Source organism: Peromyscus eremicus, chromosome 5 (genome assembly GCF_949786415.1).
Source record: "Peromyscus eremicus chromosome 5, PerEre_H2_v1, whole genome shotgun sequence".
Lineage (NCBI taxonomy): Eukaryota > Metazoa > Chordata > Mammalia > Rodentia > Cricetidae > Peromyscus > Peromyscus eremicus.
Window position 1 is genome coordinate 88,561,114 of NC_081420.1, and position 27,982 is coordinate 88,589,095.

The window sequence follows — 27,982 nt, forward strand, 5'->3', positions numbered from 1 at the left end:
AGCAGAGGGGAATGTCCAGAACTGGCCTTCCAAACAGCATTGTAAGGGTAGACTCTTTGCTAGAGTCCCTAACTGGGGGGAGCAGGGAAGGTGCATGGTGGCTTCTGTCCTGGGCTCCCGGGGGGCCAGCTCTATGTCCCAGTGTGCCGGTGTGTAGTGGGTAGCCATTCCAGCTTTGATCTGGAAGTTCCAACCCCCATTGAGGCTTCGGTAACTGTCACACCTACAAGGCGGGGCCAAGGGAGGACCCCAAAGACCTGGGATCCGGATGGGCCGGCTCTCTTGGTTCCTGGACCCTGGACACTGGAGGTAGATCGAGCAGAGTTTTCCAGAGAGCACTGTCGGACTGAGCTACACCTTTCCCAGACCCTGTTACCTATCCCTTCACTTGTAAGTTACCCCACAAAATAAACCTCCCTTTTAACTACGTGGAGTGGCCTTAATAATTTCACCAATACCGGTGACACTTCTGGTTGCCGGGAGCCTCGGATTTAGGTTGAGGACCCATCTATGGAGGGTGGCATTGAAGGTCAGCCGCCCTTCATAGCCTCCTTTTGGTCACACCTGATACAAGTTGTCACAAGCAGTTGTGTCCCCCATGGCCTGGATGGAGGCTCTGTGCCTGGCCCTCCTTAGTTGACTTCTGTTAGTACCCTGTGCTGTCAAACTGTGAATGACACAGCCAGGCCCCTGCACTTCCTGTGAGCTGCTACACCTGAGGTAGCCCAGGAGCCACCAAACTCACTTGTTAAGATACCCCTAGCATCGCTCGACTGCCAGCTAGGAACACGGAGGTGCAGGGAGAGCTGGCTAGGAGCCACCCTGGCTCTGTCCTGCCCACGATGGCATCCCCAACTGTCTCCCTCCTCCAGCTGACGGCGGCAGCTGGGAAAGGGACAGAGACACGACACACATTGTTCCTAACCAGACTTTATTTGGTGGCTGTGGGCCTAGCATGGTGCTGGGGACCTGGGCTCTACCCAAGCCTACTTTGGGTACTACAGGGTCACAGCTCCTACCGGGTAGAGGGCCTTCGAGGAGGAGGGGAGTAGAGAAAGAGGTCTAACCATCCGAGGTGGGTCCTGCTTGGCCTCAGCCGTTAGGAGCCAGGGAGGCCGGAGGCAGGCTGGGGCGGGAAGCTGTTGGTTGAAGGCTGGCCTGGGAAGCCATCCCTGCTAACCTTGGCCTCACCAGCACCCCAGCAGTACACTCTGCCAGGTCAAGTCAGGTGTGGGATGCCAGGGGAGGGGCCTCCTCTGTGTCATAGCAGGGGGGAGTACACGCCCTTCTATTAGTATATTGAAAAGACAGCTGTGTACCAAAGTCTCTAGAAAAGGGGTATTGTCCTTTACAAGAGGGGGGACACTAGGCTCCTTAACATGGCCTCAGGAGGAGTCAGTCTCGGCCCGAAGTGCACCAGGCAGCTAGAAGCAGGAGAAAGAGAAGCAGTGGTCAGTGGCTGGGCTTACGGGGATCAAGGCCCCTTCCGTGGAGGCTGGGATGGCGGTGGGCAGGAGTGGGTAGAGTGGGTAGCGTGGGTACGGGAGACCTTGGGCAGAGTTCCAGGCCAGGCTTTGGGAACCTATGCTGCTCACTCAGGCCCTGGGTGGGGGGGGTGGGAGGTCTTAGGTTCTCTCTGGGCAGACATGCTTCCTAAGCTTCTTGTGTGAGCCCCCACACGTACCCCCTGGCGCCTTGGCCTCACCCTGTCTCTGTCCATGCACCAAGCCTTGGGTGAGGAGCATGCACCTGGACCAGGATTCCTGGTGGCGAGTGAGCAAAAAGTCCCTGTAGGTCTGGGACCCTTCAAGGTGGCTGGTGCTGCTTAGAGACCTGGGGCACCCCACCCCAGTGACCATTTTGTCCCTGGCCCTCTACCTGGCACGGAGATCTGGGAGAGTGCCTCAGGCTGGCTCAGAGTGTCCACCTTGACGTGTCGGAAGGCCTTGCACACGGGACTCTGCAGGTGCCTGCAAGCCAGGAGCATGGATTAGTCCAGGGGTATGTCTTGGAGAAGGGATGTGGGGAACTTTAGGTGTGGGCCCAGGTCTAGTCCGGCTCTGTCTGGGGGAGGGGCATCCATCCAGGAAGGCCTTTGGCTCTAGACTGCCCACAGGAACAAGATCAGACCTCTAGCCCCGACCTTTCCCCTCCTGATTAGCTGCAGTGACAGAGGAAGGGCTGAATCCTATGCAGATGACAGCGCCACAGTCCCCGGGGGCTGGAGCCTGTGTCTGCGAGCCAGCCCTGTGTGCTCACTCCTCCCTGCAGCACCCAGGTCCTCAATCTCACAGCCCTGAGTATTCGCTGCGGGGGGAGGACAGGGGCAAAAGTGACCCCCTCTGTCTGTCCTGTGTTGGTGTTGTCCAGGAACTAGAAACCTCTACCGTATGGCGTCTCCATCTGGGGAGGTCAGGGAAGTGCCTGGGCTGTGCTCTGAACCAGCGCAGTACCCTGTGGCCAGCCGCAAGGCACCGGGCAGGTCTACTGACAACAAGGACCCAGACCCAGCACCTGATGACGCAGGCAGGTGCTGAGTGGCGGTGGCAGGGGCCGGGGGTGGGGGGCACTTTGGGAAACTGAGTCCTTAGGGCAGAGATTTACATGCATGGTGCCATATGGAGAGCCTGGGTCAGGGTGTGGTCACCCTGCTGCCTCCGGGTGAAAGGCACAAGCTAGCCAGGAAAGGAAGCTTGCCCAGATGGAGACGCCTCTGCAACCAGAAGCCAGGCTCTTCACCATCCCACCCACCCTCTCCTCTAAAGGTCCTCAGGGTGAGGGAACAGGAACATAGAGCCTGCCAGCTCCATCTTACCATAGCCCCACCCCCTGGCATGGGGTAGGGACAGGCTGTACCCACCTCTTCCACTCTTCCTCCGTCTCCCAGAACTCATAGATGACAAAGGTGAGGCCATCTGCCATCCTCACTGCGGCGATGCTGCAGGGAAGTGACATGCACATCTGTGGCTGGCCGTGGCTGTCTGCGCCCACAGATGCACGCCACAGTCTCAACCTCTGTCTTCCCCATTGGTCCTCCACAGGACAATGGGAGCTGGAGACACCAGGGATATCCCGGGAGAGCGCGCAGCTTAACCCACTCTCAGGCCCTACAAGCCTCCAGGGGCAGTCACAAGGCCCTCCGGCACAGCACCATGGCCCACAATGACAGTAGACTTTAGATGATTTAAAACATCTGGTTTTGGGGGTTGGGGCGATGGCTCAGGTGCACATGACTGTGAAAACCTAAGTTCAACCCCCAAAATCTGTGTGAAAAACTCAAGATCCTGTCTCAAGAAAACAATGTTAAGACCCATAAGATGGCTCAGCAGGTAAAGGTGCTTGAAACATAGTCTGATGAGGTGAGTTTGATTCCCAGGGCCGATATAGTGGAGGAGAGGTCCATCTCCTGCATGCTGACCTCTGACTTTGTGCTGGCTAGTTTGTATGTCAGCTTGACACAAGCTAGAGTCATCTGAAAGTCAACTGAGAGTTGAGAAAATGCCTGCATAAGGTCTGACTATAGACAAGCCTGTACAGTGTTTTCTTATTTAGTAATTGATGTGGGAGGTCCAAGCCTACTGGGTGGTGTCATCCCTGGGCAGTGGCTTCTATGAGAAAGCAGGTTGGAAAAGCCCTAGAAAGCAAGCCAGTAAGCAGCACCCCTCCATGCCCTCTGCATCAGTCCCTGCCTCCAGGTTCCTGCCCTGCTTGAGTTCCTGTCCTGACTTCCTTTGATGATAAACTGTGATATGAAATGCAAATGAAATAAACCATTTCCTCCCCAAGTTGCTTTTGGTCATGGTGTTTCATCATAGCAATAGAAACCCTAAGACAGACTTCCACAAACACCCCCACTCCCAACCCCTAGTGTACACACACACACACACACACACACACACACACACGCACACGCACGCATGCACGCACACACGCACACACATGCACATACGCATGCACAGAAGCTGGGCACTCACTCACTCAGGAACAACACCTAAGACTGACCTCTGATCTACAGACATCACACACACACACACACGCACACGCACACGCACACGCACACGTACATTTACACACAAAACACCTGCTTTTCAAACCAAAGCACACAGCCTGTGCCCTGCTCACTCTGTCTCTTTTGGGCCTTAAGACAACCGCAGGAAGCCCAGACCTGGGCTGACAAGAGGCCACTGAAACTCAGGAAGGGCTATCCCAGAATGAATGAGCTGCAGCCCAGGCAAGCCCCTTGAATGAATGACCTGGGATGTCACTCCATTTCAGATGGGCCAGATGCTGGTGATTGAGGCAGTGATATGAACTTGTGGGCTCTGGTGGCATCAAGGGCCCACTCAGTGCTGTCCCTGTCTCCACCAGCTCCTCCTGGACCCCACATGTGGCGGAAGTGTACCTGAGCCCCTCAAAGAGGTGACCCTCATTAGGGTGAAGGCTATGCAAATTCTAAGTCAAGCCATTTATGAGAGAAGTGAGGGATTGCGACTGTGCCTCATCGTTAGTTCATTGTGCTCCAGCCTCAGGGCTCTTGATGAGTGAATGAGGGTGCCTGCCAGCCTTAGCCCATGGCCCTGTGCCAGCCGGGGCAGGTGCCTGCTCTGGTCTCTCTCTAGGCACAGCAAAGGTTATCATGGACAATTGGGACCATGGGAGTGTGGCTACCACAGGATGATGATGGTCAGCCAGGTGACTGTCTTTGCCTGGCTGCTGGCTTCTCGGGAGGGAACTTCCGGCAGGAAGGCACAGCAGGGCAGCCTTGGGTATGAAGGACACATAGGATGAAGCCTCACGCACAGATGTACAGATCCTGTGACAGGGTCTGCCACCCTTCAGGGACTGGGGTGGGAGGGGCAACAGAACCAGGAAGGCCCAGGTGAGGATAAGGGGGGGGGGTGCCCGGACCCCAGGGTGACGTTCCCCTCTTCTCTCTTAGAACCATGGCAAGGGCTGGGATATGGCTGGTGAGATGGCATGTGCCCAGCACCCACAAGAGTTTTGGTTCAGCCCCAGCCCAGCAAAGAAAAACCATCTGTACAGCACCTCACTGAGCCCTGTCCTCACTGGGGACCTCCAGACAGGTATCACGGCAGACCCGCAGGCACCAAGAAGCCGACATGACCTCCACAACCAATGTGATGATGTGCTCTGACCTCTCTCATGCAATTGGTGAGTTGATCCTTTATCAGGACTGTGAAGGCCAAAGGCCCAGCCATCCCCTGCCTACCCTCTTCCCATCTCCCCTTCCGTCATCAGCCAAAGCAGGGTTCTCCTCCTTATTGAAGTGTGTGGTTTCTCCCTGCAGCCCTCAGCCTATCTTCACACAGAAGACAGGAGCAGCCTGGTTCCTGATGATGCCATGCCAACACACAGCTTCTGGTGCCCTCCTTAGGCTATTCCCCCATCACTCTGTCCAGCCAAACCTCCATCACCCTCTCTCTGTTCTGGCTATGTGCAGACCCTCACTGGTGGCCACACTCATCTGCTTCACCTTGCTGAGCTACCCAGGGTTGGCAGGACAGGAGTGGGCAGGGGGCCAGCGACCTGCATTCTGGAAGACCTCCCCCCCTCCTGGAGACTCAGCTTCTCCCCTTAATCAAGCAGTTACTGACTGAGTTAGGCTCTGTGTTATGTAACCGTGGTCACTCTGGGTGAGTGGAGCATGAACCAGAATGGCCTCGGCCCGGCACATTATTCTATTTATCCTCCCAACACACTATCTGCTTGATAGATGAGTAAGCCTAGGCTTGGGGGTGAACTCACCCACCACCTCCTACAGCTGGAATGAGGCTGAGCCTCACTTAGCTTCCCTGTCATGTGCCTCCCCTAGGGGAGGGCTGGCTCTGCCTGGTCTCCATCCCACTGCCAGCCAGAAGCCCTGGTCACCACCCCCACAAGCTCCACAGAAAGCTTTGTCACTTACTGGAAACAGTTCCTTTCTCCAGCCGTGCCCCGGAGATACTGTCGCAAGGAGTCCAAGAATTCGCTCAGCTGCTCAGGGCACACAGCCATCTCTTGCCGGACCAACTGCAGGTGCTGTGGGCCAAGGTAGGAGTGAACATGTGTGCCAGGCCCTTCCCAGCCATGGAGACATAGTCCAAGTCCCAGCACCCCATGCCTTGTTTCTGAGGGGTCAAGGCATTAGGGTCAAAACAAACCCACCATGCTCTTCATTCTTACGTGAGCAAATCAGCTAAAGGAGGACAAGGCCCAATGGGTAAACTCCCGAGGGGTCCCCACAAACAGGGCAGGAGGGACGCTGCAGGGAGCCCCATCCAGAGACACAGCCGGTGACCAGCAGGCTGCCTTTCTGACAGAGCGGGCCAGATGCTTGCTCTGCTCCAGGCCAGATGTTTTTTATCAGCGTCCCAGAGCCTGGGCTCACCACGCCCCTTGGGGAGGGGAGGGCAGAGAAGGGTGGCCAGAGACATGGAGCTGTAGAACACTCCTCAGAGGGCTGGAGAGACAGGGCAGAGGAGGGGCGGAGAGGGCCTCACCATGTCCGTGCCTTCTTCATCTGAGAGGCGTTGCTGCAGGTCAAACCAGAGGGTCTAGAACAAAACACAGTGGTGCCTGTGATGCAGGCCACCTTTGGGGAGGTTCCCAAGGCCCCACCCAGGGCACGGGGTACCGGGACCCCCAGAGTTACAGCCCCTGTCCCAATGTGCCAGGGACTCTGAGATCTCCCAGGCTGGAAGCGTGGCTCCCAGGGCCAGGCCTCGTGGACAGGCTGCTTAGCTCCTATACAGCAGCGTCAAGGGGGACCCTGAAGCCAGAGAGTCAGGGAAATGGCAGAGAGCTCCTTGTGGCCCAGGCTTCTGAAGCACTGGGAGGCTCAGAGACCAAGATGAAACTTGGGGTGTGTGGCTGGGGCAGGGAAATCATAGACAGTAACAAGCACTCAGGGGGCCGGCCCCAAATCAGGATACCGTTTTTTACCAAGATTTCATAAGAGCCCTAAGACCCGTAACAGGCTTACCTCACCCCTAGCAGTGACCTTGGGTTCCCCATGAACCCATGGTCTGCATGGGGTGGCCTGCATGATGCTCCCCGAAAGCCCTGAACTGAAAACTTTCTGTATACATCTCATTTCCCAGCCTCCCTGAGCCAGCTGCGGCCTGCTGTGTGATTCAGGAATGCAGAAGCCACGCCAGCTCTGTGGGTCACCAGTGCCTGGCACCCAAGACGGGGCCAAGTGCACATGTGTGTTTGGTCATCACTACGTCACACACAGCACAGAACCCCGGGCTCTAAAGCTTCCCCCAGTGGGTTAAGCATTAGGGCCTGGGTTTAAACCCATGTCTCATCCCCACCTGACAGAAATCCATTCTTCCTTCGATGTGGGTACCCCACAATACCAGCCTCCGTGCCTGTCTGCCCTGCCTGAAGGCAGGAGGTGCCAACCACACACACATAAGCACGCAAGAGGCGCATTCACTGTTGAAGAAAACACCAGTGGGTGGGTGGGGTGGGGTGGGGTTCTCAAACGTTTGAACCGAGGGCCTGCCTCTGAATCACACCTCCAGCCTCCACTGACCTCTTGCCCACACATCTCAAGAAAGTGCCCGGTGGGTAAGATGTGTTCCCAGGTCCAAGCTTGTTTCTGTTACTTAACAGGCACACGGGCAGCTCCCGAAGGCCTGGGGCCCCACCAGGAGCCTTTTGGCCTCTCCACAGTCAGATGGCGAGCCCAGCAGTACCCAGACCTACCACCCAGCACCTCCATCCTCCCTTCCCTCCAGGCACAGTTGGAGGCATTGCTTGGCCAGCTGGGGGCTCCCCCGAGCCTGAAGCTGGCTTGAATCTGCCCATACTAGTGGCTTAGGCCAATCAGAGACCTTGGGGGACCCCGCCCCACCATCTCCAGGATGCCTAGGTGCTCCTGGTTACCAGCAAGCCTGGTTGTTAGGGCGACCGGGGTACTAAAAATAAGCTTCAAAGAGCCTCCCTCCTGGGGCCCCCACTGAGTTGTTATGACAACCAGGCACAAGGTCCCCACCGTGCTGCTCTCACCCCAGGCAGGGCAGCAGGCTTAAAAGGGGTGTGGGAGGGGGACAGCCCTGCAACTGAGCCACCAACAGCCTTTCCCCCGTCAGACTGCTTCCCAGTGAGAAGGCCCTTGCTTCACGCCCACGAGTCCCTCAGAACAAAGCCCCCAACCCAGCTGAGTGCCAGAGATCCTTGCAAAAGAAATATAGAAAAACAGAAGAAACGTTACCTCAATCCCAGGGCTCTGAGACACCTGTCACTCGGTGTAGGCATGTGCGTGGGAGTCCTGCGCACACGTGTGGGGGAATCTGGTAAAGGATGGCTGGCAGCACTAACATGGCTAAGGTTAGATGCTAACTGGGACAGCAGACTCTGACCCGAGCCACCTGCGCCTTGGTGAAGAACACTGGTCTCCTGAACACCTCCGCGGTCATCCGAGCAGGAATTTCAGGCTCAGAGAGGGTAAGCCACTGACTCCAAGTCAAACAGCTGAAACCCAGCTCCAACAGAGGAACACCTGAGCCCACCCATCTGTAAGCCCCCTTAGGAGTACTTTGAGTTACACACTGTCCCTAGAAAGGTCCCCGTAAAGGCTGGACTGCTCCACACTTCCGGACTGTATTGCCTTGTCAGCATTCTGTTTGGAACCTGCCTCGAACCATCGCTGGCTCCCACTCACACCTGCTTTATGCCTCCGGTCCTGGAGCTGGCTTTCTTCTTGGAAATGTCCACAGCTTTGAGCTGTCAATCACACATCTCTACTGATTACTCTCTGCACCTGGAAGGCTGCCTGCCCTCCCATAGGCAGGACCATGACCTCAGTCCAGCTCTCTAAACCTCCAACCCACCAGGGTGCCTCTGTCCTGACCTCAACCTCCCCACAAGCTCTAATTTGGACAGGGCTGGGAGCAAGGTGAAATGGGTGGGGCCGGCCTACCTTGCTCTCCAGTCTCCCAATCAGCTCTGCCAACCGGCTAATCTGGCCCTCCAGCCCTTCCTCCTTTGGCTCCCCTGTGGCTGAGAAAGGAAGAGACGCTGGTGGTGGGCAGGACCATCCTGAGGGGGCAGAGCCCCAACCCCAGGCTAGGACCTAGTGCAGATTCCTTGGGTCCCCTTAGAGGGCAGTGCCCACTGATGCTCTCTCACCCACAGGCAGGCTCTTCCCGGGGAGCTCCGGGGCTGTGAGCTTGTGGTTGGGGATGTAGGGAGGACTTGGGCCTCCATAGTGGCTCTCAGTGATGCCGTGGCTGGGTCTGCAGTGGTCCTGTCTGTGGTATGCATAGGAGAAACAAGGTGTTGATGAGGGCAGCTGTAGGACCATGGCCATGTCTATGACCTTCACCACGCACTTATGAAGCCCTGACTGTGTCCTGAGATATGCACAGACCTGCCCTGTGGGCCCACGTCTGCAGGATGGTCAGAGTGGCCTTCATTTTCACAGAGGAAGAAACAAGACCCACGCGGCAGGTGACTTGGCCAAGGCCATATGGTCAGTGGGGCCATAGCTCTGTGTCAGAACTCCAGAGGCCAGGCCTTATGCTCCACAGGCTCGTTTCCATGGCTGGCATAAGGCTGGGCCGGGAACCTATCTGGCTGACCTCTTAGCTTAATAGTTTCCAGCCAGTACGGCTGAGCTCAGGTTGGGGATACACAGTGTATCTTCCTCCCTCCCGGCCACTGTGCTGTGGAGTGGTTTCTGGGGTGGAAGACCTGGATTTTTGCCAGTGAGACACCCCACCCCCAACAAGACAGCGAGAAAATACTCTGAGCCTGGCCTGAGCCAGACTCCATCTCTTGACCCCATATCTCCTTCCCCCATGGACACAACTCACTTGGCACCCTTCACTCCCCAGCACAGCGACAGGCACCCAGCAGGGTCCCCAAAAAATGCAGGGTGAACAGCCAATGCCTTATGCACAAAGATGGGCTTGCAAAACTGACTACAGACATACCAGTCAACAGGGTGTGTGGCTGACACCCCCCGATCCCTGAACCCTTTAGTACATTTTGAATTTGTCTCCTGTGACCCCTGAAAGCTTAGCAAGTCTTTCTCCTGTGTTGAGGAAGCAGGCTCAGCTCCCCGACCGAGACAAGGTTAGCGGAGGCTTTGAGCTGTCAATCACACATCTCTACACACCAGTAACAAATTCAGTGTGTCCCTCAGACCATGAAGAGCTGAGTGGGAGGCCCCTCAAGCAACAGGGTCTGTATAGCAGCTTCTCCTGGAACACAGCATCCCTGGGGACTGCTCCAGGGCGGGGACACAGGGTAGCGCGAGGGAGCTCAGGGCCTGGAACCAAAAGTGTTTAGATGTGGGGCAGTTTGAGGTGTCTGTGGGCATGGAACAGATTTCCCATCAAGACACACCACCCACTCCTTCCACTGACATCTCGGAGTTATCCCCTCCCAGGTGGGGGCAGGCGGGTGGCGCCATGGATGGAACCACGGAGCGTAGGAAGGCAGCCAGGAAAATTGCCCAAGGCTGCTCTCTGCCTGCAGCAGGAGAAAAAGGGGGCAGTTGGATCAAGACGATAATAATAAATCAATAAAGGGAAAGCTGTCTGTTCCCAGAATGGTGGCTGTTGACACTGGGGACTTGAGATCGCCAGGCTGCCCACATGTGCAGAGTCATGAACTGCCCTTTCAAGTGCTGACGGCAAACACATTTGGTAACGGTGTCATTTAAGAACCCCTCACGGCCCTATCTGATTGAGGTCCTCACTGACCAAGGGACACCCACGCAAACCTCACCCCACAGCAAAAGAACATCCTGGCCACACTGTGCCCCTCTGCCAGGCACCCTGAAGTTGTACACAGATAAAGCCAAGACTGGATAACCCATGGGTATGGGCTCCCTGGCAGCTGCCACCTGTGGGTGGGCCCCATTTACTGCTCTGAATAGACAGGTGTTTGCTCAGCCAGCTATAGGCAGCATGTGGGTGGGCTTCAAGCTGAACAGGCCCTTCTCAGTCTAGGTACCAGGCACACAGCATTCACGGTACCCATGAGAAACTCCCAGGTGTTTGCCTGCGTACCCAGAGACCAAATGAGCAACACCGTGAACTTCCCCCCCTCTCCAGAATCTCCTTCAGCATCAGCTTGGTCCTACCCTGCCTTCAGTAGCTCCCTCCACTCCTACAGCTCTCCAGGTAATAAAGAAGGGAGCCCTTGGGGATCCACAGGGTTCCTGGCAAGAACACATTTCCCTCTGGATACTCCACTTCTGGCATGTGGCATTTGTGTCCCCATCCTGCAGCCAGGTACCACTTTCCAAACTGGTTTCTGGTGTTTCAGAGTGGGCCAGGCAGCAGGCCAGTGTTGTGGGAACAGGGAGAATATGGGTCCCAGGAGTGCATGTCCCACACCAGCCATTCTCCTAAACATGTTCTGTCCCACGTAAGTCTCACGACTCAGGTACTAGGTCCTAAGTGTGTCCTCAGATTGCAGTTGGAGATGTTGGGGGCGGGAATACAAGAGAGGTGTAGCCACTTGACCAAGGTCACCAAGATTTGGGGTATACAAAGGGTCAGGCTGCTCTGAGTACCCCCATACATCCCGCTGACGTACCGGATCTGGCTGGTCTGTTCCTCAATGGCTTCCACAGCACTTTCCACGGAGCTGAGCAGTGACTGGATCTGATTGGCTGTCTCCTTCAGAAGGAAGCGGGTCACAAACTGGTCCACGTTGCTCCCACCTTCATACACCTGGGGGCGTTGGGAGAGAACCTGGATGTGGGCTGGCACAGGGGCTGGGGACACCTTGGGCTAATGTCTCTGCTTTGTGGTGTGGGGCCCTGCACTGCCCCCCTGCATCTTAGAGACTGCGGAGCATCCAAAGCAGGGCCCCCAGATTCAGAGGCCAAGGCAGGACCTCAGACTTCATTTGGATTACCTCTCCAAGCCCAGCCAGTGGCAGCGCTGTCTCCCGTCTTACCCATCAGGGACCAGATGAGTTTATAAGATGCGTGGCACAGTGCCCATCACATGACAGACAGTGAACTGTAGCTGCCGTGGTAAAGGTGGCAGCCGTGTTGACAGTGGTGATAACATTGGCAATGGTGTTGGGGAACTGATGATAGCAATGTTGATGGTGATGATGGTGATGATGGTGATGATGGTGATGATGGTGAAGATAGCAATGGAGGTGTTGGTGCCGGTCATGGAGGTATTGGTGATGGTGATGATGTTGATGGTGAAGACAGCAATGGAGGTGTTGGTGACGGTCATGATGGTGATGATGGTGATGATGGTGATGACAACAATGGAGGTGTTGGTGATGGTGATGATGGTGATGATGGTGATGGTGATGACAACAATGGAGGTGTTGGTGACGGTGATGATGATGATGGTGATGACAACAATGGAGGTGTTGGTGATGGTGATGATGGTGATGGTGATGACAGCAATGGAGGTGTTGGTGATGGTGATGATGGTGATGGTGATGACAGCAATGGAGGTGTTGGCGATGACAATTATGATGGTGATGGTGATGAGGTTGATGGTGGTAGCAGTGATGGTGTTAATGGTGATGCTGGTGATGGTGATGGTAGTGTTGGTGATGATAATGGTGGTGATGACGGTAATAACACCGGCAATCACTGAGTGGCGTTTCTGTTGCTGCAACAGAAAGAAAGCACCAGGAAAGAGGGCCCCGTGGACTCTGCTCCCTTCTTTCTTCTACAAGAATTCTTTATGCCCCGAGTCTTCGTATTGCTGTTCAGACAACTAACTGAAGAGAATCAGTGCAGGCAGGAGGGTTAAATGACTCGCGAAGAACTCCTCTGAGCCTGTGCTCAGAGGTGAGGGCACAACAGTAGGGTAGCGGAGAGGTGGACGGGTGCACAGGGTGAGGAGCAGCACGCTCCGGAGAGAAGGGGACGCTGTACGGCGTGCAGCAGAGCCCCTCCTTCTGCCAAGACTTCAGTACTGAGGTCCCTCGTTGTGATTCCCGCCTCTGCAGAAGGTTGCAGAGAAGCTTGGCTTCTTAGGGCCAACAGGGGTGCGGTGGTATCCACCGCTGGGGAGGGCGGGTGGGGGAGAGGTGCTGGGACCCAGCCGCTGAGACTTCACCCTCTGGAGTGACCCCTCCCCCTGTACACTGGAACTCTGCCCAGTCCCTGGCAAAGCAGAGGAAAACAAGGCTCTCAAGGAAAGCAAATTAAACTATCCATCACTCTGACTGGGAATTAATTAGCAATAATTACACATTGGAAAGCATGGCTGGAAGACAGAGAGGCTGAGGGACAAGGCGTGGGGGGCGGTGCAGGGGAGGGTACACGAAGGTGGACGTTCTGTCCCGAGGCCTGGCTTGGAGCCACTGTGGGCAGCCCCTGGTGGAGAAGACATCCCAGCCTGAGGTGCAGGCAGCTCCTGGCTGTCTTTCCAACAACCTGATGCCACCCATGGGCTAGAGAGCAATGGACTCTGACCATTGAATATCTCCAAACATGGTTTTAAAAAATAAATACCCTCCCTCCCCAGAAAAAGGCTGCTGGAAAGGCTCTGAGCAAGACAGGACATGGGGTTCACAACAAACAGACCAGGAACTAACAGGGCTCTCAGTGAACTCAGTAGATGGGATTTCCAAAGACAGGCCACCTTCCTAGTGGGAAGGGACAATGGAGACATTACCCTTTTCTCCTCAGCCAAGAGTGGCTCCTCAGTGAAGGGCCAGAGGGGCTGTTCCTGTGACATGCCCCTGTGACAAGCCATTTGCAGGTCACTGGGAGCTGCCCAGAGCCCTGCAGAGCATTCGATTTGCCGTGTGACTCTGTGGACAGCAATCGATTGAGAATCTCCCCTAACATCCAGGCTCAAGCCACAGAGAAAGGTCCCCAAAGAGGGGAGCTGTGTGAGCAGTGGCTTCTGAGGTAAAGAAAGAAAAATATTAGCCACTAATTGTTCACCTATTTATTTTTTCGTGTGTGCGTGTGCATGTGTGTTTGTGCCACAATGCATGTATGGAGGTCAGAGGAGAACCTGTGGAAGTCTGTTCTTGCCCTCCACCATGTGGGTCCTCAGGACTGAAGTCAGGTCATTAGGTTTGGTAGTAAGTTCCTTGACAAGCCAAGTCCTCTCAATGGTCAGATTAAGTCAAACTACTGAAACTACATCTTCCCATCTCAGAATTCCCTCATCCCCAAAGTGAACAGGAGATGCTTTTAATGACCTAAGAAAAAAATAGGATTGAGGATGTTTACAGAGATGTGTGTGTGTGTGTGTGTGTGTGTGTGTGTGTGTGTGTGTGTGTGTGTTTTGAGACAGGGTCTCATGTGTAGTCCTGGCTTTCCTGGAACTCCTTTGTAGACCAGGCTGGGCTTGAACTCACATAGATCCATCTGCCTCTTTGTCCTGAGTGCTGGGATTAAATGCGTTCGTCACTATGCCTGGCTCCAGAAGCCACTAATACGATGAAAATGAAGATTTTTATCTTCTAAGTCATAATCAATGAAGCAGAGCAGACCATCAAAAGGAAGAGTGTAAAAGAGGTGAAGGAAGAATGAAACAGAGGAAGAACAAAGGACCGCAAGAGCCGCCAGCCCGGATGGAACATTCATAATGAAAAAAGGCAGCCATGGTCTCCCGGGTGCAGACACTGTTCCAGAGCTGATTAAACAAGATGCAGCCGGCCCGCACCCCATCAGAGTAGCAAAGGCTTTGCAGACAGAAGCCAGTGCAGAGAGGTTCTGCAATCACACTCGATCAGGCAGACAGGGCCAGCTGCCTTAGCCAGGGCGCTCGAGCTTAAATGAGAAAACACGACAAGAGATAAGGAGGCTGAGGACGCAGTGTGCACCAGGCTGTTACTTCATCCTCAGGGCTGGTGCGAGGCTGCTGTGAGCCTTGCTGAGCTTGGTGTCAGGGACACAGCTGTCATAGAAAGCAAGTCGGCCGAGTATCAAGAGGCTTCGGCTCTTCATATTCTTTTTTGAGTCAGGGTCTCTGGCTGGCTTGGAACTTGTAACAATCCTCCTGCCTCAGCCTGGACAGTAGCTAGAGTGACAGATTTGTATCACTACATTCAACTTGTTCATATTCTTTTTAAGATTTCTTTTTATTTTTCTGGAAGCTCAGGTGCCTATGGAGGCCAGAAGAGGAAGCTGGAGTTAGAAGAGTTGTGAGCAGGGACTGAACTCAGGTCTTCCGGAAGAGCAACAAGCATTGGTAACCTCCGAGTCATCTCTCCAGCCTCTTGTTCATATTCTTTAGACCAGTAAGCATCCAGTTCTGATCATCACTTCTTAAGAATAAAGAGGGAACAGATCTGTATGCACTGGGTGAGAGTCATAGTATGATATGTGTATTACATATAATATGAATATATTTACAACAGTAAAATCTTAGAAATCAACTCATATGCCCAATCATAAATGAAAAATTAGTAAATTCAAGTAAGAATATTTAAGAGACACTCTCAGCCAGGCATGGTAGGACACACCTTGTGCGGGCTAGTTTTATGTCAACTTGACACAGGTTAGAGCCATCAGAGAGGAGGGAGCCTCGATTGAGAAAACACCTCCATGAGATCTGGCTGCAGGCAAACCTGTAGGACATTTTCTTAATTAGTTTCTTAATTAGTGATTGATGGAGGAGGGCCCAGTCCATTGTGGGTGGGTGTCATCTTTGGGCTGGTGGTCCTGGGTTCCATAAAAAAGCAGGCTGAGCAAGCTAGTAAGCAGCATTCCTCCATGGCCTCCGCATCAGCTTCTGTCTCCAGGTTCCTGCCCTGTTTGAGTTCCTGTCCTGACTTCCTTCAATGACAGACTACCGGGAGGTGGTGGTGCATGCCTTTAATCCTAGCACTCGGGAGGCAGAGGCAGGTGGATCTCTGTGAGTTCGAGGCCAGACTGGTCTACAGAGTGAGTTTCAGGACAGCCAGGACTACACAGTGAGACCCTGTCTCAGGAAAAACAAAACAAAAACAAAAAACAGGCTACAGTGTGGAAGTGTAAGCCAGTATAAGCCAGACAAACCTTCTCCTCTGACTCGCTTTAGCCAAGAAGCTTCATCACAGCAATAGAAACCCTAAGACACACCTCTAATTCCAGTACTTGGGAGCAGAGGCAAGTGGATCTCTGTGAGTTCAAGGCCATCTAGGACTTCACAGTGAGACCCTGTCTGAAAATATAAATAAATAAATAACTAAATTGACACTCTTAAAAATTACAGGGAAAGTGTTAAAATACTAAATAAAAGGCAGCAAATAAAAATTTCCTGACAGCATATTAAAAATATTGGGGCTAGAGAGATGGCTCAGTGGTTAAGATCACTGTCTGCTCTTTCAAATGACTCAGGTTTGATCCCAGCACCCACATGGTGGCTAACAACCCTCTGTAATTCTGGTTTTAGGTGATCTGACACCTCCTTCTCACCTCCGAGGGCACTTAAAATAAAAATTTTAAAGAAATTAAAGAACTACACATTAAAAAAGTTGCAAGAATTATCCACCAAAACTCTTCCCCACCATCGAGGTTCTGGGTGATCTGAATCTGGCACTTCATAGTTTGTTTTCTGAACTGAATACTATTATTAGGTACAATAAAAAAATACAATAAAAGTCTAAATGCATCAAACAGAATGGATGAAAATACATACAAGAAAAACAATAGTAAAACAAGAATTAAATGACAAGATACTACTTAGTAGGAGAAGTTAGCTCTCATGTCCCACAAGAAAGATGAATTAGAAAATCATAAACAGGGAAAAGGGCCAGCGAGGTGGCTCAGCGGGTAAAGGCGCTTGCGGCCAATTCTGACAACCTGAGTTCAATCCCTAGGACCCATGGTTGTGGAAAGATAGCAACACACACACACACACACACACACACACACACACACACACACACACACGTTCTTTGACTTCTCCAAAACCAGTTGTCACACCACTGAGGTGTCACTTAAAATGTGCAGAACAGACTGGCTTTGTGTTTTTAAAGAGTGTGTTCCAGCTGCATGCATTTCCCAGCAAAGGCAGGAGGACATCTATTTTCAGGTCCGATGTTCCACACTCTCCAAATGTCCCTCCCAGGCGCCTGTGAGACCATCATAAAGACAAAGTGTCATGCAACCAAAAGATGAGTCCACACAGGACGCGATGGGGGAGGAAACTTCCTGGTCACCCATCTTTATCACACACAACACAGTGAATGCAAGAGACAGTTCAGAAAACGCTGGGGACAAAGACACTGCGTGGTACCGGCTGTGGTGGCCTCAAAAATACCAAAGGTCAGGTTTTTGGATTTCGGAATTTCATATTAACCAAAGCATTCCATTCACATATACGGAAAAAAAAAAAAAAAAAGACCAAGGTGACGATGAACCCAAGCCAACAGAGGACAAGAATTATAAGAAGCACAAATAAATTAGAAAACATAACATGCGTGTTAAATAAGTGTCCGGGGCTGCCTATGAGAATCAGCTGGTTAAAACAGACAACACTGTCAAATATAACATCTGTAAAATGTAGGAAGCAGCTGGAAGTGGCCTGTGCTTCTGACTCCAGTATTGAGGAGGCTGGGGCAGGGAGGTGGCAATTTGGGGGCCAGCCTGGTCTACACAGTGAGATCCTGTGTCAACAAACAAAATGAAAGAAAAGAAGGACGGAGGGAGGAGTATCTGAGCGCTGTATCCGAAGTGCTCTGAGACTGTGATAGCCCCGACCTCACAACCACCTAAGGACTTTTTATTGTTCTTTTCTGCATGAGGTGTCTGTCTTGGTCCAACAACGGTTTACACTTTCAAAAACAATCATGAGAACACACTGTGCATAATTGATCATGAAGGTGAACATGTCCAGGTTTGTTAAAGAATAAAGCGAACACACCAAAAAGGAATGACTAAAGTTAGGATTCGCTATCAACTACCTATTCCAGGGGCTGGAAAAATGGCTCCGTGGTTAAGAGCTCGGGCCAAGGACCTGGGGTTTGATTCCCAGCACCGACATGGTGGCTCATAACCATCTGTGACTCCAGTTCCAGGGGATCCAATGTCCTCTTCTGGCTCTTGCCTGCTCCAGGCACACACATGGTGCACAGATGTCCATGCAGGTAAAACACCTCACACATAAAACAACAAAATAAGACCTATGACAAGAGTCCCTACCCTTTCAGTCCCTTGACCCAAGAGCTCTGGATACATTTTGGATTTTAATAGAAAAAAAAAAACACTGCCATACATCTCAGGGACAGTGAAGCATATAGGAGATGCCCGAGTCACATGATTTGCTCCCCAGGCCACCATTCCACCTCAACTCCTAATGCAGCGAGAAGACATTCAGTCGGGGACAGAACCGAGTGGAAGATGATGAAAGAATGACGTTCTGATGAGAGTTGATCATGGAGCACCAGCTATTCAATATGAGAGGATCTAAAAATAGACTCCACCCATCGATAGCTGAAGCAAGCTCATCAGATCATTAAAAAAAAAAAAAAAAAATCCACCGGCATTTGAGCAGATTCCTTGCCATCACCCAAGACAAGACTGAACAAAGGGGAAGGCGAAACGTATTTTTGCACAGGCTGAACTGAAGAGGGTTCTAAAATAAGAGTTGGCATTAATATTGCAATTAGCAGAAAGATGCTGGAGAGATGTACTTGAAAAGCTGGGGCCTGGCGTCACTGTGATGTGTTAGGATCTGGGGAATATGCCACATGCAACAGAGTCACCAGAGGAGCCCATATTAGTCACCATGCAGGAGACTAACCCAGCTAACCATGACAGAGGCTACTGCACCACAGAATCTAAGCAGTCAGCTAGAGTCAGGGATCACAGGGTGTCTTTTGCTGTGATGAAACACCATAACCAAAAGCAAGCTGGGGAGGAAAGGGTTTATTTCAGCTTACACGTCCACATCACAGTCCACTGATAGAAGTCAGGGCAGAAATCCAAGGTAGGAACTGATGCAGAGACCATGCAGGGGCGCTGCTTACTGGCTTGCTCCCCTTGGCTTGCTCAGCTTGCTTTCGTATAGCACCCAAGACCACCAGCCCAGGGGTGGCACCACCCAAAGTGAGCCAGGCTTCCCCACATCGATCATCAGTCCAGAAACACAACACGCAGGCTTGTTCACAGGCTAATCTGTTGGGGGGATTTTCTTAACTGAGATTCCCTCCTACCGGATGACTCCAGCTTATGCCAAGCTGAAATAAAAGCTAGCCAGCACACAAGGAAAGCATTCAGATCATCAGCAAGCTGCCTTTCTACAAACAGGCCAGCTAGGGGATACCCAGGAAGGAAAAAGAAAAGTCAGCTACCATTGTCCGGCCCTGCAAGGATGCTCCGGCATCCCCTGAAACCACCATGAGCACACCTGAGGCCACATGTGCAAGGTCCTTGTGGCACCATGGCTAAGGCTGGGCTGAGCCTCCTGGGATGGTGAGGTTCGAGTCCTGCATGCCGTGATCAAAGAGCAGGTAGAGCACTCTGTGGGACCAAGGCCTCACTACAGCCTTGCCTCCGGAGACAGGGCTCTGCTCCTAGATGGGAGGGGTCTGCACAATCCATCGTCCCCTCCCTCTTACAGCCAGTGACAGCAGAGGAGGCCGATGCGCTTGCCTGGCACACCCTGCTAATGCTCCAGACACTGTGGGACACTCGGGCTGTTAAGTAAAACTGCCACGATGAGCCCCCTTCACTCCTTGAGAGTGGCTCTCACAGGTTCTGAAAACACTTGCAAACAGCAAGACTCCTGACAGCGCAACGTCAGAACGACAGTGGGGATGTGTGGATAAGTGGTCGGGGTGGGGGGTGAGGTGGAGTGGGGGTGGGAGTGGAGTGGGGGTGGTGGGTGAGGTGGAGTGGGGGTGGGAGTGGAGTGGGGGTGGTGGGTGAGGTGGAGTGGGGGTGGGGGTGGAGTGGGGGTGGGGGTGAGGTGGAGTGGGGGTGAGGTGGAGTGGGGGTGAGGTGGAGTGGGGGTGGGGGTGAGGTGGAGTGGGGGTGGGAGTGGAGTGGGGGTGAGGTGGAGTGGGGGTGGGAGTGGAGTGGGGGTGAGGTGGAGTGGGGGTGAGGTGGAGTGGGGGTGGGGGTGGAATGGGGTGGGGGTAGAGTAGGGTTGGGGGGTGAGGTGGAGTGGGGGTAGGGGGGCAGACTCAGCCACGTTTGGGTGCATGGCAGTCCGCTGCAGGCGGGGCACAGGCTGCCCGTGAGGAACTGAGGGAGCTGGCATTACCTACGTAGCCAGCCCTGTGTTCAGCAGCTTAGAGGACCCACTTCCCTGAGTTCAGTCACGGTCTGGAAGATGGACACTCCTCCTTCACCGACCGTGAAGCGAGACTCCAGTCCTTCAGCCTGGTCACTGACCAGATGGGCTAGGTCTCCTCTACTGCCCATGTGCCAGCCCCTCAGGAGACACCAGTGCACTCCCGGGTCAAGTTCAGATAGATCAAAACCTAAACCCCCACTTCCAGATCCCTAGGTCTGCACCGCCCCTGAAGGAGCCCATCATTCGGGGATTCCCGCCCTCACCAGGTATCCACACCAGGACCAGGCTTGACCCTGGGAACGGCCCTCACACTCTGACGCACACCCTCCTGGACAGGGCTAGCCACCAAGGTGCTTCTCTCTCTACATGGTTTGTCTTGGCTCCTCGAGGATCCCTCACCAACATCTGTCACCACAGATCCAGACACCCTTGAACAACAATGCTCAGAAAAACCTAGAATCAGCCGGCACTCACTCAGGCCCTAGCTTCTGGAGTGCACTACCCGCATCCACTGACCTTCTTGGTGTAGCCCATGGCTTTCAGGACCGAGTGGTTCAAGGTCTCCAGGGAGGCCAGGACATCCTCATAGTCTCCCATGTGGTCCACAAAGTAATCTGGGGAAGGAGGTGGCAAAGGTCAGGGGTCACAGAGGATTCCAGCCTCTCCCTGGGGCCCTCCCACCAGCCCCACCCAGGTCCACACTGCTTTGCCCACCTCTGGGTAATCTTGCCCACACCATGGTGGCCATAGATCCAGGTACTTACCACACAGTTCCTTGGTGTCCACATGGCTGGAGAGGGAGAGAGGGAGGAAGGGAATGAGGGTGAGGGAGAGAGAGTCAGCAGTCTGTTTCTGACCCTCTGTGTAGTCCTTGAAACACTTGCTGCGGCCCTCTCTGCCCCCTCTGCCCCCTCTGCCCCCTCTGCACGGGTATTGTGAACTCCACTTCATAGCAGAGGCTGGAGCTGGAGCCAACTGCCTGCCCACCAGGGTATGTTTTCTTCTCTTATTTTGAGATAAGGTTACATTATGGAACCCGGGCTGGCCTTGAACTCTCATGATCCTCCTGCCTCAGCCTCCTGACTGTTGTGGTTACAGACCTATGCCACCCTACCTGGCTGCTCAATATTTGTCTCAAAGCCTGTGGGCCATATCCTGAGTAGAAGGGACCAATGAGGGACTGAGCCTGGAAGCAGGGCGGGCAGGGGAGGGGGGCAAGCACGGCAGTCGGGGCGGGCACGGCAGTGGGGGGGGGAGGCTGCAGGGTGGGCTGTGATTATCTCGGGTTGTCAAAGTAATACCACTGTCCCTCCTGGAACTCTTGGGCCCTGGGTCAGCCTCCATTCTAGCCCTGGGTTTCACTCCTGACAGCAAAGCAGAGCAGGATCTGGTCCTTGCTCAGGGTTGGGGGGTGGTGTGTGAAGGCATCGGTGCCTGATGCTGTAGCAGAGGGACCAGACAGCGGCCGTGTGGGTTCTGATGCCTTCTCCTTCCTGGGCCTAGCCTGTACCCTGGCTTAGGACTGCTTTTGGTCGATCCCACATTCAATAGCATGCCTCTGGGTAAAAGTTTTCTGTAGATTCTGGCGATTGCCTTGGAATTTCTCTGATATCCGGGAATGCTGCTTCTGACGTGTGAGCTGTCTGCGTCCAGAAAGCATGCTAGGCAACTCCAGGGGCTAATGTTTGCAGTTCCTACTTCGGGGGATACGGGAGGAAGGAATCCAGAATGTCTTCGGAATTTTGACCTCCCCTAAAGTAGGTCCACTCTGCTCGCCCCTCTCATCCCCTCCACCAGATCGACCTCTTAAAGCAGGGCCTCCTCTTCCTCCACCTAGCTAGCCTAACACCTGAGGCTCCCAGAGAGGATGTATCACTCAGTGGGTGCCCAGGAGGCTGCAGAGAGGCTGTGAGACCTCATGTGGCCTGAAGACAGTGTCCCCTGCTCTGCTATGAGGATTGAAGTCACTCCTGCACAGTGGCATCCCCAGAAATGACATCTTGTCAGGTTGGACTTCAGGCTACCACTTTACTCTGAACCCTGCAAACTAGCTTGGTAGTAACCATGTGCCCAGATCACACTAGTCTAGACCCCCAAGTGATCCACCCTGCTCTAGCACCCCCACTTTAGTCCTCATCACCTCAGGAAGGTGACCAGGTGGCTCTTATCCACCCAGGTAGAACTCAGGAGCAATGGACAAAGATGGGTGAAGGGCCTGTGCGTGCGTGCGTGCGTGCGTGCGTGCAGGGCAGGGCACAGTTCTGTAGGTGTCCTGCGAGGCTGAGCTGCAGGTCCATGTCACGACTGAGTTGCAGAAAAGGTTCAATGTGCTCCAAGGTCACAAGTGAGGTTCATGCTAGAGTTGGGATTCTTATGCGTAAGGGTGGTTTGGGGTGGGGGTTCATGGGGACAGGATCTTAGAAAGCAGATTCTGGAGTAACATTGGAATCAGAACACAGAGTCACTGCCAATGTCCCGCCAGTCCTGCGTGTACTACATCAGGCCCAGGGTCTCTTCTCTCTGGGCCACAGTGGCTCGGAAAGGACAAACTTTGTGGCAGTCACACATACAGGACTCACACCTCCACCTCAGCCTGGCAGTGAGACAGATCTGACTTCTGGACTAGTGAGTCGGGGAGCTCCAGGCCTCTTGCCCTTAAACAGAGCCTTGTCATTATGGAGAAGGGAGGAACCTACACATCCCCAGGGCTCCCCCCAGTAGCCTGGACTCACTTGGTATTGTCTGAGTCAATGGTGTGGAAGAGGTCCTCCAGCTCCTTCTCATTGAGGACACCATCTGCGAAGAAGAGTTGAAATTCCTCCAGGGACAGCTTCCCGTCATCTGCAGTGGACAGGCAAGGAAGCGGCAGTTGTCTCCGAGAGAAGAGCACATGGTGGCCCACAGCCTGTTCCCAGAACCCCTGCCAGGACAAACTCCCAGTTGTCAGACTGAGGCCTACTGACTGGTAATCCCAAGCCAACAGAGACAACAGAAGCTAGTTTCTAGGGACCAAACACCTTGCATGCTCTCTACCAGGCAATCATCCCTTCTGTATCCCCCTCAATCATCTGACTCCGACACTGTTTAAGTAATGTCCTAACCTGACACCACCAACCTTCCTACAGTGATCACTCCCAACCCCGGCCCCAGGTCCTAGCTCTGGGAAAGGGAACATTCCCTCTATTGGGTCATTCTACAAGGCATTAGTAGTCTGAGCTCAGACCTTCAATGTAGTCTAGGGCAAGACTTTGTGCCACATGGTAGGTGCCAACACAGTCCCCCACCCTTTTGGTGAGGAGCAGTCAGTGGCTCCATCTTTCATCGAGTAGCTGAACTGCATAGAAAAGACTAGACTCAATGAATATGTGCTGTGATTGATTAGTCATGTCTGCCCTAGGCACAGCATGGGGTGTGCTAACACCTGGCCCAGCTTCCCTTATCATAGATGATACCTCAATATCCTCTGTACCCAGAGAGAACAGGGAGCTGGAGGACAGGGTGTGTAGATCCTCTGATTAGAAGCCTTCTGACATTTACCTTGGGTGGTAGCTGCAAGCCTAATGAGCACGTATGAGCTATTAAGAGGAAAATATCCTCCACTTGGCCTCTGGTCCAATTAGAGAAGACAAGTTGTCCTGGAGCTTCGTCACCTCTGCCAGCAACCCAAGTGGGGCTGTTTGCAGGTGGCGCTACTAATGAGCAGGAGCCCAGCCTGCTGCAGTGACCTTTCAAATAGCAAGAGCCTGTGAGCCTCATCCCTGGAGGGACATGCTGGCTGGTCCTCACCCCTCTGCCAGCTGTCAATGCGGTCTTGTAGGGTGATACCCTGGGCTGCCAGCCAGGCCTCTTATTCTAGCCTTCCCTTGGGGATTGGCTACCCAATCTAGCACAGTCAGAGCTAGTCCTTATCATGAGAGCCTCCCAGAGACATACAGCCTTGTTCTCATGAGGGAAGGCATCTTGCACACACTGGCAGAGGACCTGCTGTGCTTTGGGCCTCATACTGCACCTGTGGGAGTGGTAGGGGGTCAGGAGAGTGCAGTACGAGGCCCACTGCAGGCTGACACCCCTGAGACCTGTATGGGGGAGGGCAGGACTCTTTCCCTGGGTCGTGAAGTCTCTGCACATCTTCAGTACCATTTGATCCCCCTATATCTCCTTTTCCCGTGTGGAATCTGCAGGTGGTCCTTCACCCAGAGGCCTGGAACTATGCTTATCATCCCTAGAGCAGGCCCAAAGAGGGCAACACTCCTCTGCAGTGGTTCTAGTCCAGGCTTGTTCCCCCTGCCCTTTCATATCCCAAAGAGCTCTATCCCACCCCACCAACCACATGGGGCAGTCAACAATGGCTCCCAGAAATGACACAGGAGCTGGACAAAGCCAGAGCCACCTTGAATTCAAACCCACTTGGGAAGGGAACCAGGGCCTCTGGGGCAGGTGACAGGCAAGGGCCTCATGAGTACTTTCTTCATGAATGAACACACCACTCTCTGGTTCTCTTTTGAAGTGTCTTTAGGTCACTCACATCTCCTCTTTACCTCGCCCCAAAGCTCAGGGGAGCACACAAGACAGCTATTACTGCTCCAGCTTACAGAAGGGGAAACTGAGGCACAGAACAGTAATAGGAGTTGGCCTCTGGACTTCCTGTGCTCTTCCCCTTCAGGTTCATCGGTGTCCATGTCCCCACCCCTAACTATTACCCACGAAACACCAGGACAGGGAATGCTGCGGGCAGTGGAGCACCCGGAAGGAAACTCACCATTTTTATCCGCACGGCGGAAAATCTGCAGAGAGGAGACTCGGTGTCAGTCCTGAGCAGGGTCTGGGCAGGGGCCCTCAGCAGCCTCTTGACCCAGCTGAGATCTCTCTCCCAGAAGCAGCAGGAGACCCCATGGCTGGTACCCAGGGTAGAGAGACAGCAGCAGGCAGAGGCCCCTCCCCTAACTACTTCAGATGCTACCACTCCTTCTCCCTCGCCACTGCTAGCCTGCCCACGGCTGCTGACAGACACACATTCGTGCTGCACACTCACGCACACCCACATGTATCTCTGCAGGTGTGCGTACACTCATTCCTCTAGACTCCTCCATTGCTGAGCACACAGCTGCACCCAGCCATGCTCAGGAGCCCGTGAGAGCCGTGCCTCCCCACCATCCTCTTCTCAGGACCCACCTCCCCTTGCTCTGGCTTGCCTGGATCCCTTCCGAAGGAGGTGATCTTGAAGCCTGGTGACAAGATCAGCCCACAGGAAGTATGGTGTTATTATGAGATGGGGGGAGAGGCAGGCAGGCATGTTCTGGTTGCAACTAGCAGGGATGGGATGGGGAACAGCCCAAACTCAGGACCTGCACTTTGAGACGAAGTCACTCCCTGTTTGGCTGACATTTGAACCCCTCGAGGTCATTTAATGACAAGTCTGGGTGCCCAGGGTCAAGAGGCTGTTGCTGATAATCACAGGGCACTTCCAAAAGCCGCTCAACCCAGGCCATAACCCAGGCAGGTGGACCAGCAGCTCCCGACAGAGCAAGGTGTCTGCTAAGACCTCCCAGTTCACAGAAGAGCTTTGATGTCCAACACTGGACCCACTGAACCATGCTTGCCTTTTAACCAGCTCCCTGTGTGGGTTTATATCCCAGCACTGTAAGGTCTGAGATGGTCCCAGGGTCTGGGAAGAATTGGCTCCCTTTATCCAGGAGAAGACTTTAGCTCACAGTGTGCCCAGGTTCCCCCCCCCCGCTCCCCCCCTTCTGGGTTTTCCCAGACTCAGGGAGGTCTGATGGGGATCTGCTAAGCCAGGCAGGAAGTGCCACCCCCTTGAGTCTCTTTGAGTCCAAGGACAGATGGCTCTGCTCACCTGCACCCCACAGGCAACGGGACAAGGGTACTCCCAGACCCCTAAAGGCCTGGGTGTGGAAATGACTAGGTTGATGTAGCACCAAGTGACACCAAGGAACGTGGCTCCTAGAACCAGCATGAGTGACACCCTCCCCCTACTCCTTACCCCACTTCACAGATGAGGAAATAGAGGCTCAGGCTGCACACACAGCAGCGAGTGCAGAGGAAAGGGCTGGACAAGGCTTCCCTGAAAGAGGGCCAAGCTGCCACCTCCACTCTGGACTCTGTCTGGGTCCTGCTGTGTGTGTGCACGTGTGGCGTGTGTGTGTGCATGTGTGGCGTGCGTGCACCTCTTGTGTTTGTTCATACTCTTGTGTATTCGTTCATTAGAACACCATCTCCGAAATCCTCCTGCTCTGACACATCTATAGGCTCTGAGAACTAGCAAGGGAGGCAAGGTGGGGATAGGGTTTCTAGTCCCCTGACACTTGTAGGGGTGTGTGGCACACTCACACGCGCGGGCACACACACACACACACACACACACACACACAGACAAGCGTGCACATACACACTCAAAACACCCTGACTCTCCTAGAACCTCGTAACATGTAAAGGCACCCCCCTCGGAGCATTCCCAGGAGCCCCTCCACTGGCCACCAGCCCTCTCCTGCCCATGTGACTCCCCTACACTGCAGGGGGGGAGGAGCCGTGTGGTGCATGAGGAGCTGGGTGGGGTGAGGAGTGAGTCTGGGGTCCAAGAGTCAAAAGGAAAGAACAGGAAGGGGAGGGTGGCAGGAAGAGCTGGGGGAGGGGGTGAGGACCCGTAGGTCCGGGCAATGGTTCTTATTTTATGGAAAGAGAGCAGGTGGGGAGGGGGCTTCACTCTCAAAGTGGCACGGCACGAGGCGGGTGGGGTGGGGCGGCTCAGCTTCCTTAGCAGAGAAGAGTTAAGGGGTGGTTCAGGGGCTGTGTGTGGTCTCGGGGAGCGGTATCACTAAGGGAAGAATCCCGGATAGAGAGGAGGCGGGTAGAGGTGCCCAGGGGCTCTTGTCCCGGTCGTAGGGACTCAAGTGAGAGGGTCTGGTTAGGACCAGAAGAGGGGAATAGTAGCCAGACTTATGGAGGAAGCTCTAGGGGTCCGGGATATGGGATGAGGGGGTGGGGTGCAGGAATGTGAAGGGAGGGGATGTGGAGGGTCGTGGAGTTGCAGTGGGAACAGGCGCCCCAGCCGCGATGAAAGAGGAGTAGGGTCCTAGCTATGGGATGAGTGGAAACGGGAACACAGAGGGAGGGGACTGAGAATGAGGGTCGTGATCTGGGTGCGGGGCTGGGGGCTTGAGGTCTCCACTCGGAGGAGGGTTCCGGCTATGAGATGTGGGGATGGAAGGAAGTGAATGAAAAGGATGGAGGTGAGGATCGTACAGTCCGGGTGGAGTTGAGGGTTGGGGAGGGGGTCCCTGAGGGAAGAAGGGGTCCCAGTTATGGGATATGGAGATGTGGGGATGAGTGAAAGTGGAGCGGGGAGATGGAGAGGATCGTGCAGTCTGGATTGGGGCACAGGCGCCTTAGCGGCAATGAGAGTTGGGGCTTGCGCTTGGGGTCTTCGCGCCGAAGGAGGGTCCCAGCTAAGGGATGCGGGGATGCGGGAACGTGCAGGAGCGGATGGAGGAGAGGGTCCTCGGATCCCGGCTACGGACTGGCACCCAGCCGCGCTGGGCGGAGGGTCCGGCGCATACTCACGTCCAGGATGACGGCCGTGCCCCCGCGCGGCGCGGCGGGCCCGGGGTCGGGGTCTGCGATGGGAATGTCAGGGACGAGCGGTGCGCGGGGCTCGCCCATCCTGGCGCCCACCCAGCGCAGCAGCCCGCCCAGCGCGCGGCCCTGCGGCGGCGGCTCCCGGAGCAGCCTGTGCGCGCCGGCCCTGCACAGGCGCGCCGCCCGCTCGCACATCTCGC

General features: G+C 54.3%; 1 protein-coding gene across 2 annotated transcripts; it reads right to left on the reverse strand.

Moving 5' to 3' along the window:
* Positions 1-945: 945 nt before the first annotated feature.
* Necab2 (N-terminal EF-hand calcium binding protein 2) lies at positions 946-27,977 on the reverse strand. Of its 2 annotated transcripts, XM_059262531.1 has the most exons (13): positions 27,768-27,977; positions 24,949-24,973; positions 22,922-23,030; positions 20,954-20,979; positions 20,706-20,803; positions 11,560-11,696; positions 9,139-9,260; positions 8,930-9,009; positions 6,501-6,554; positions 5,927-6,039; positions 2,861-2,938; positions 1,879-1,970; positions 946-1,424 (listed from the first exon to the last, which is right to left on the reverse strand). In XM_059262531.1, exons 1-13 carry the CDS (start codon positions 27,975-27,977, stop codon positions 1,396-1,398), a joined length of 1,173 nt encoding a protein of 390 aa, XP_059118514.1. In that variant the 3' UTR covers positions 946-1,395. The 2 variants fall into 2 exon arrangements, with proteins under 2 accessions (XP_059118514.1, XP_059118515.1); XM_059262532.1 differs by lacking the exon at positions 6,501-6,554.
* Between the last annotated feature and the right edge of the window lie 5 nt (positions 27,978-27,982).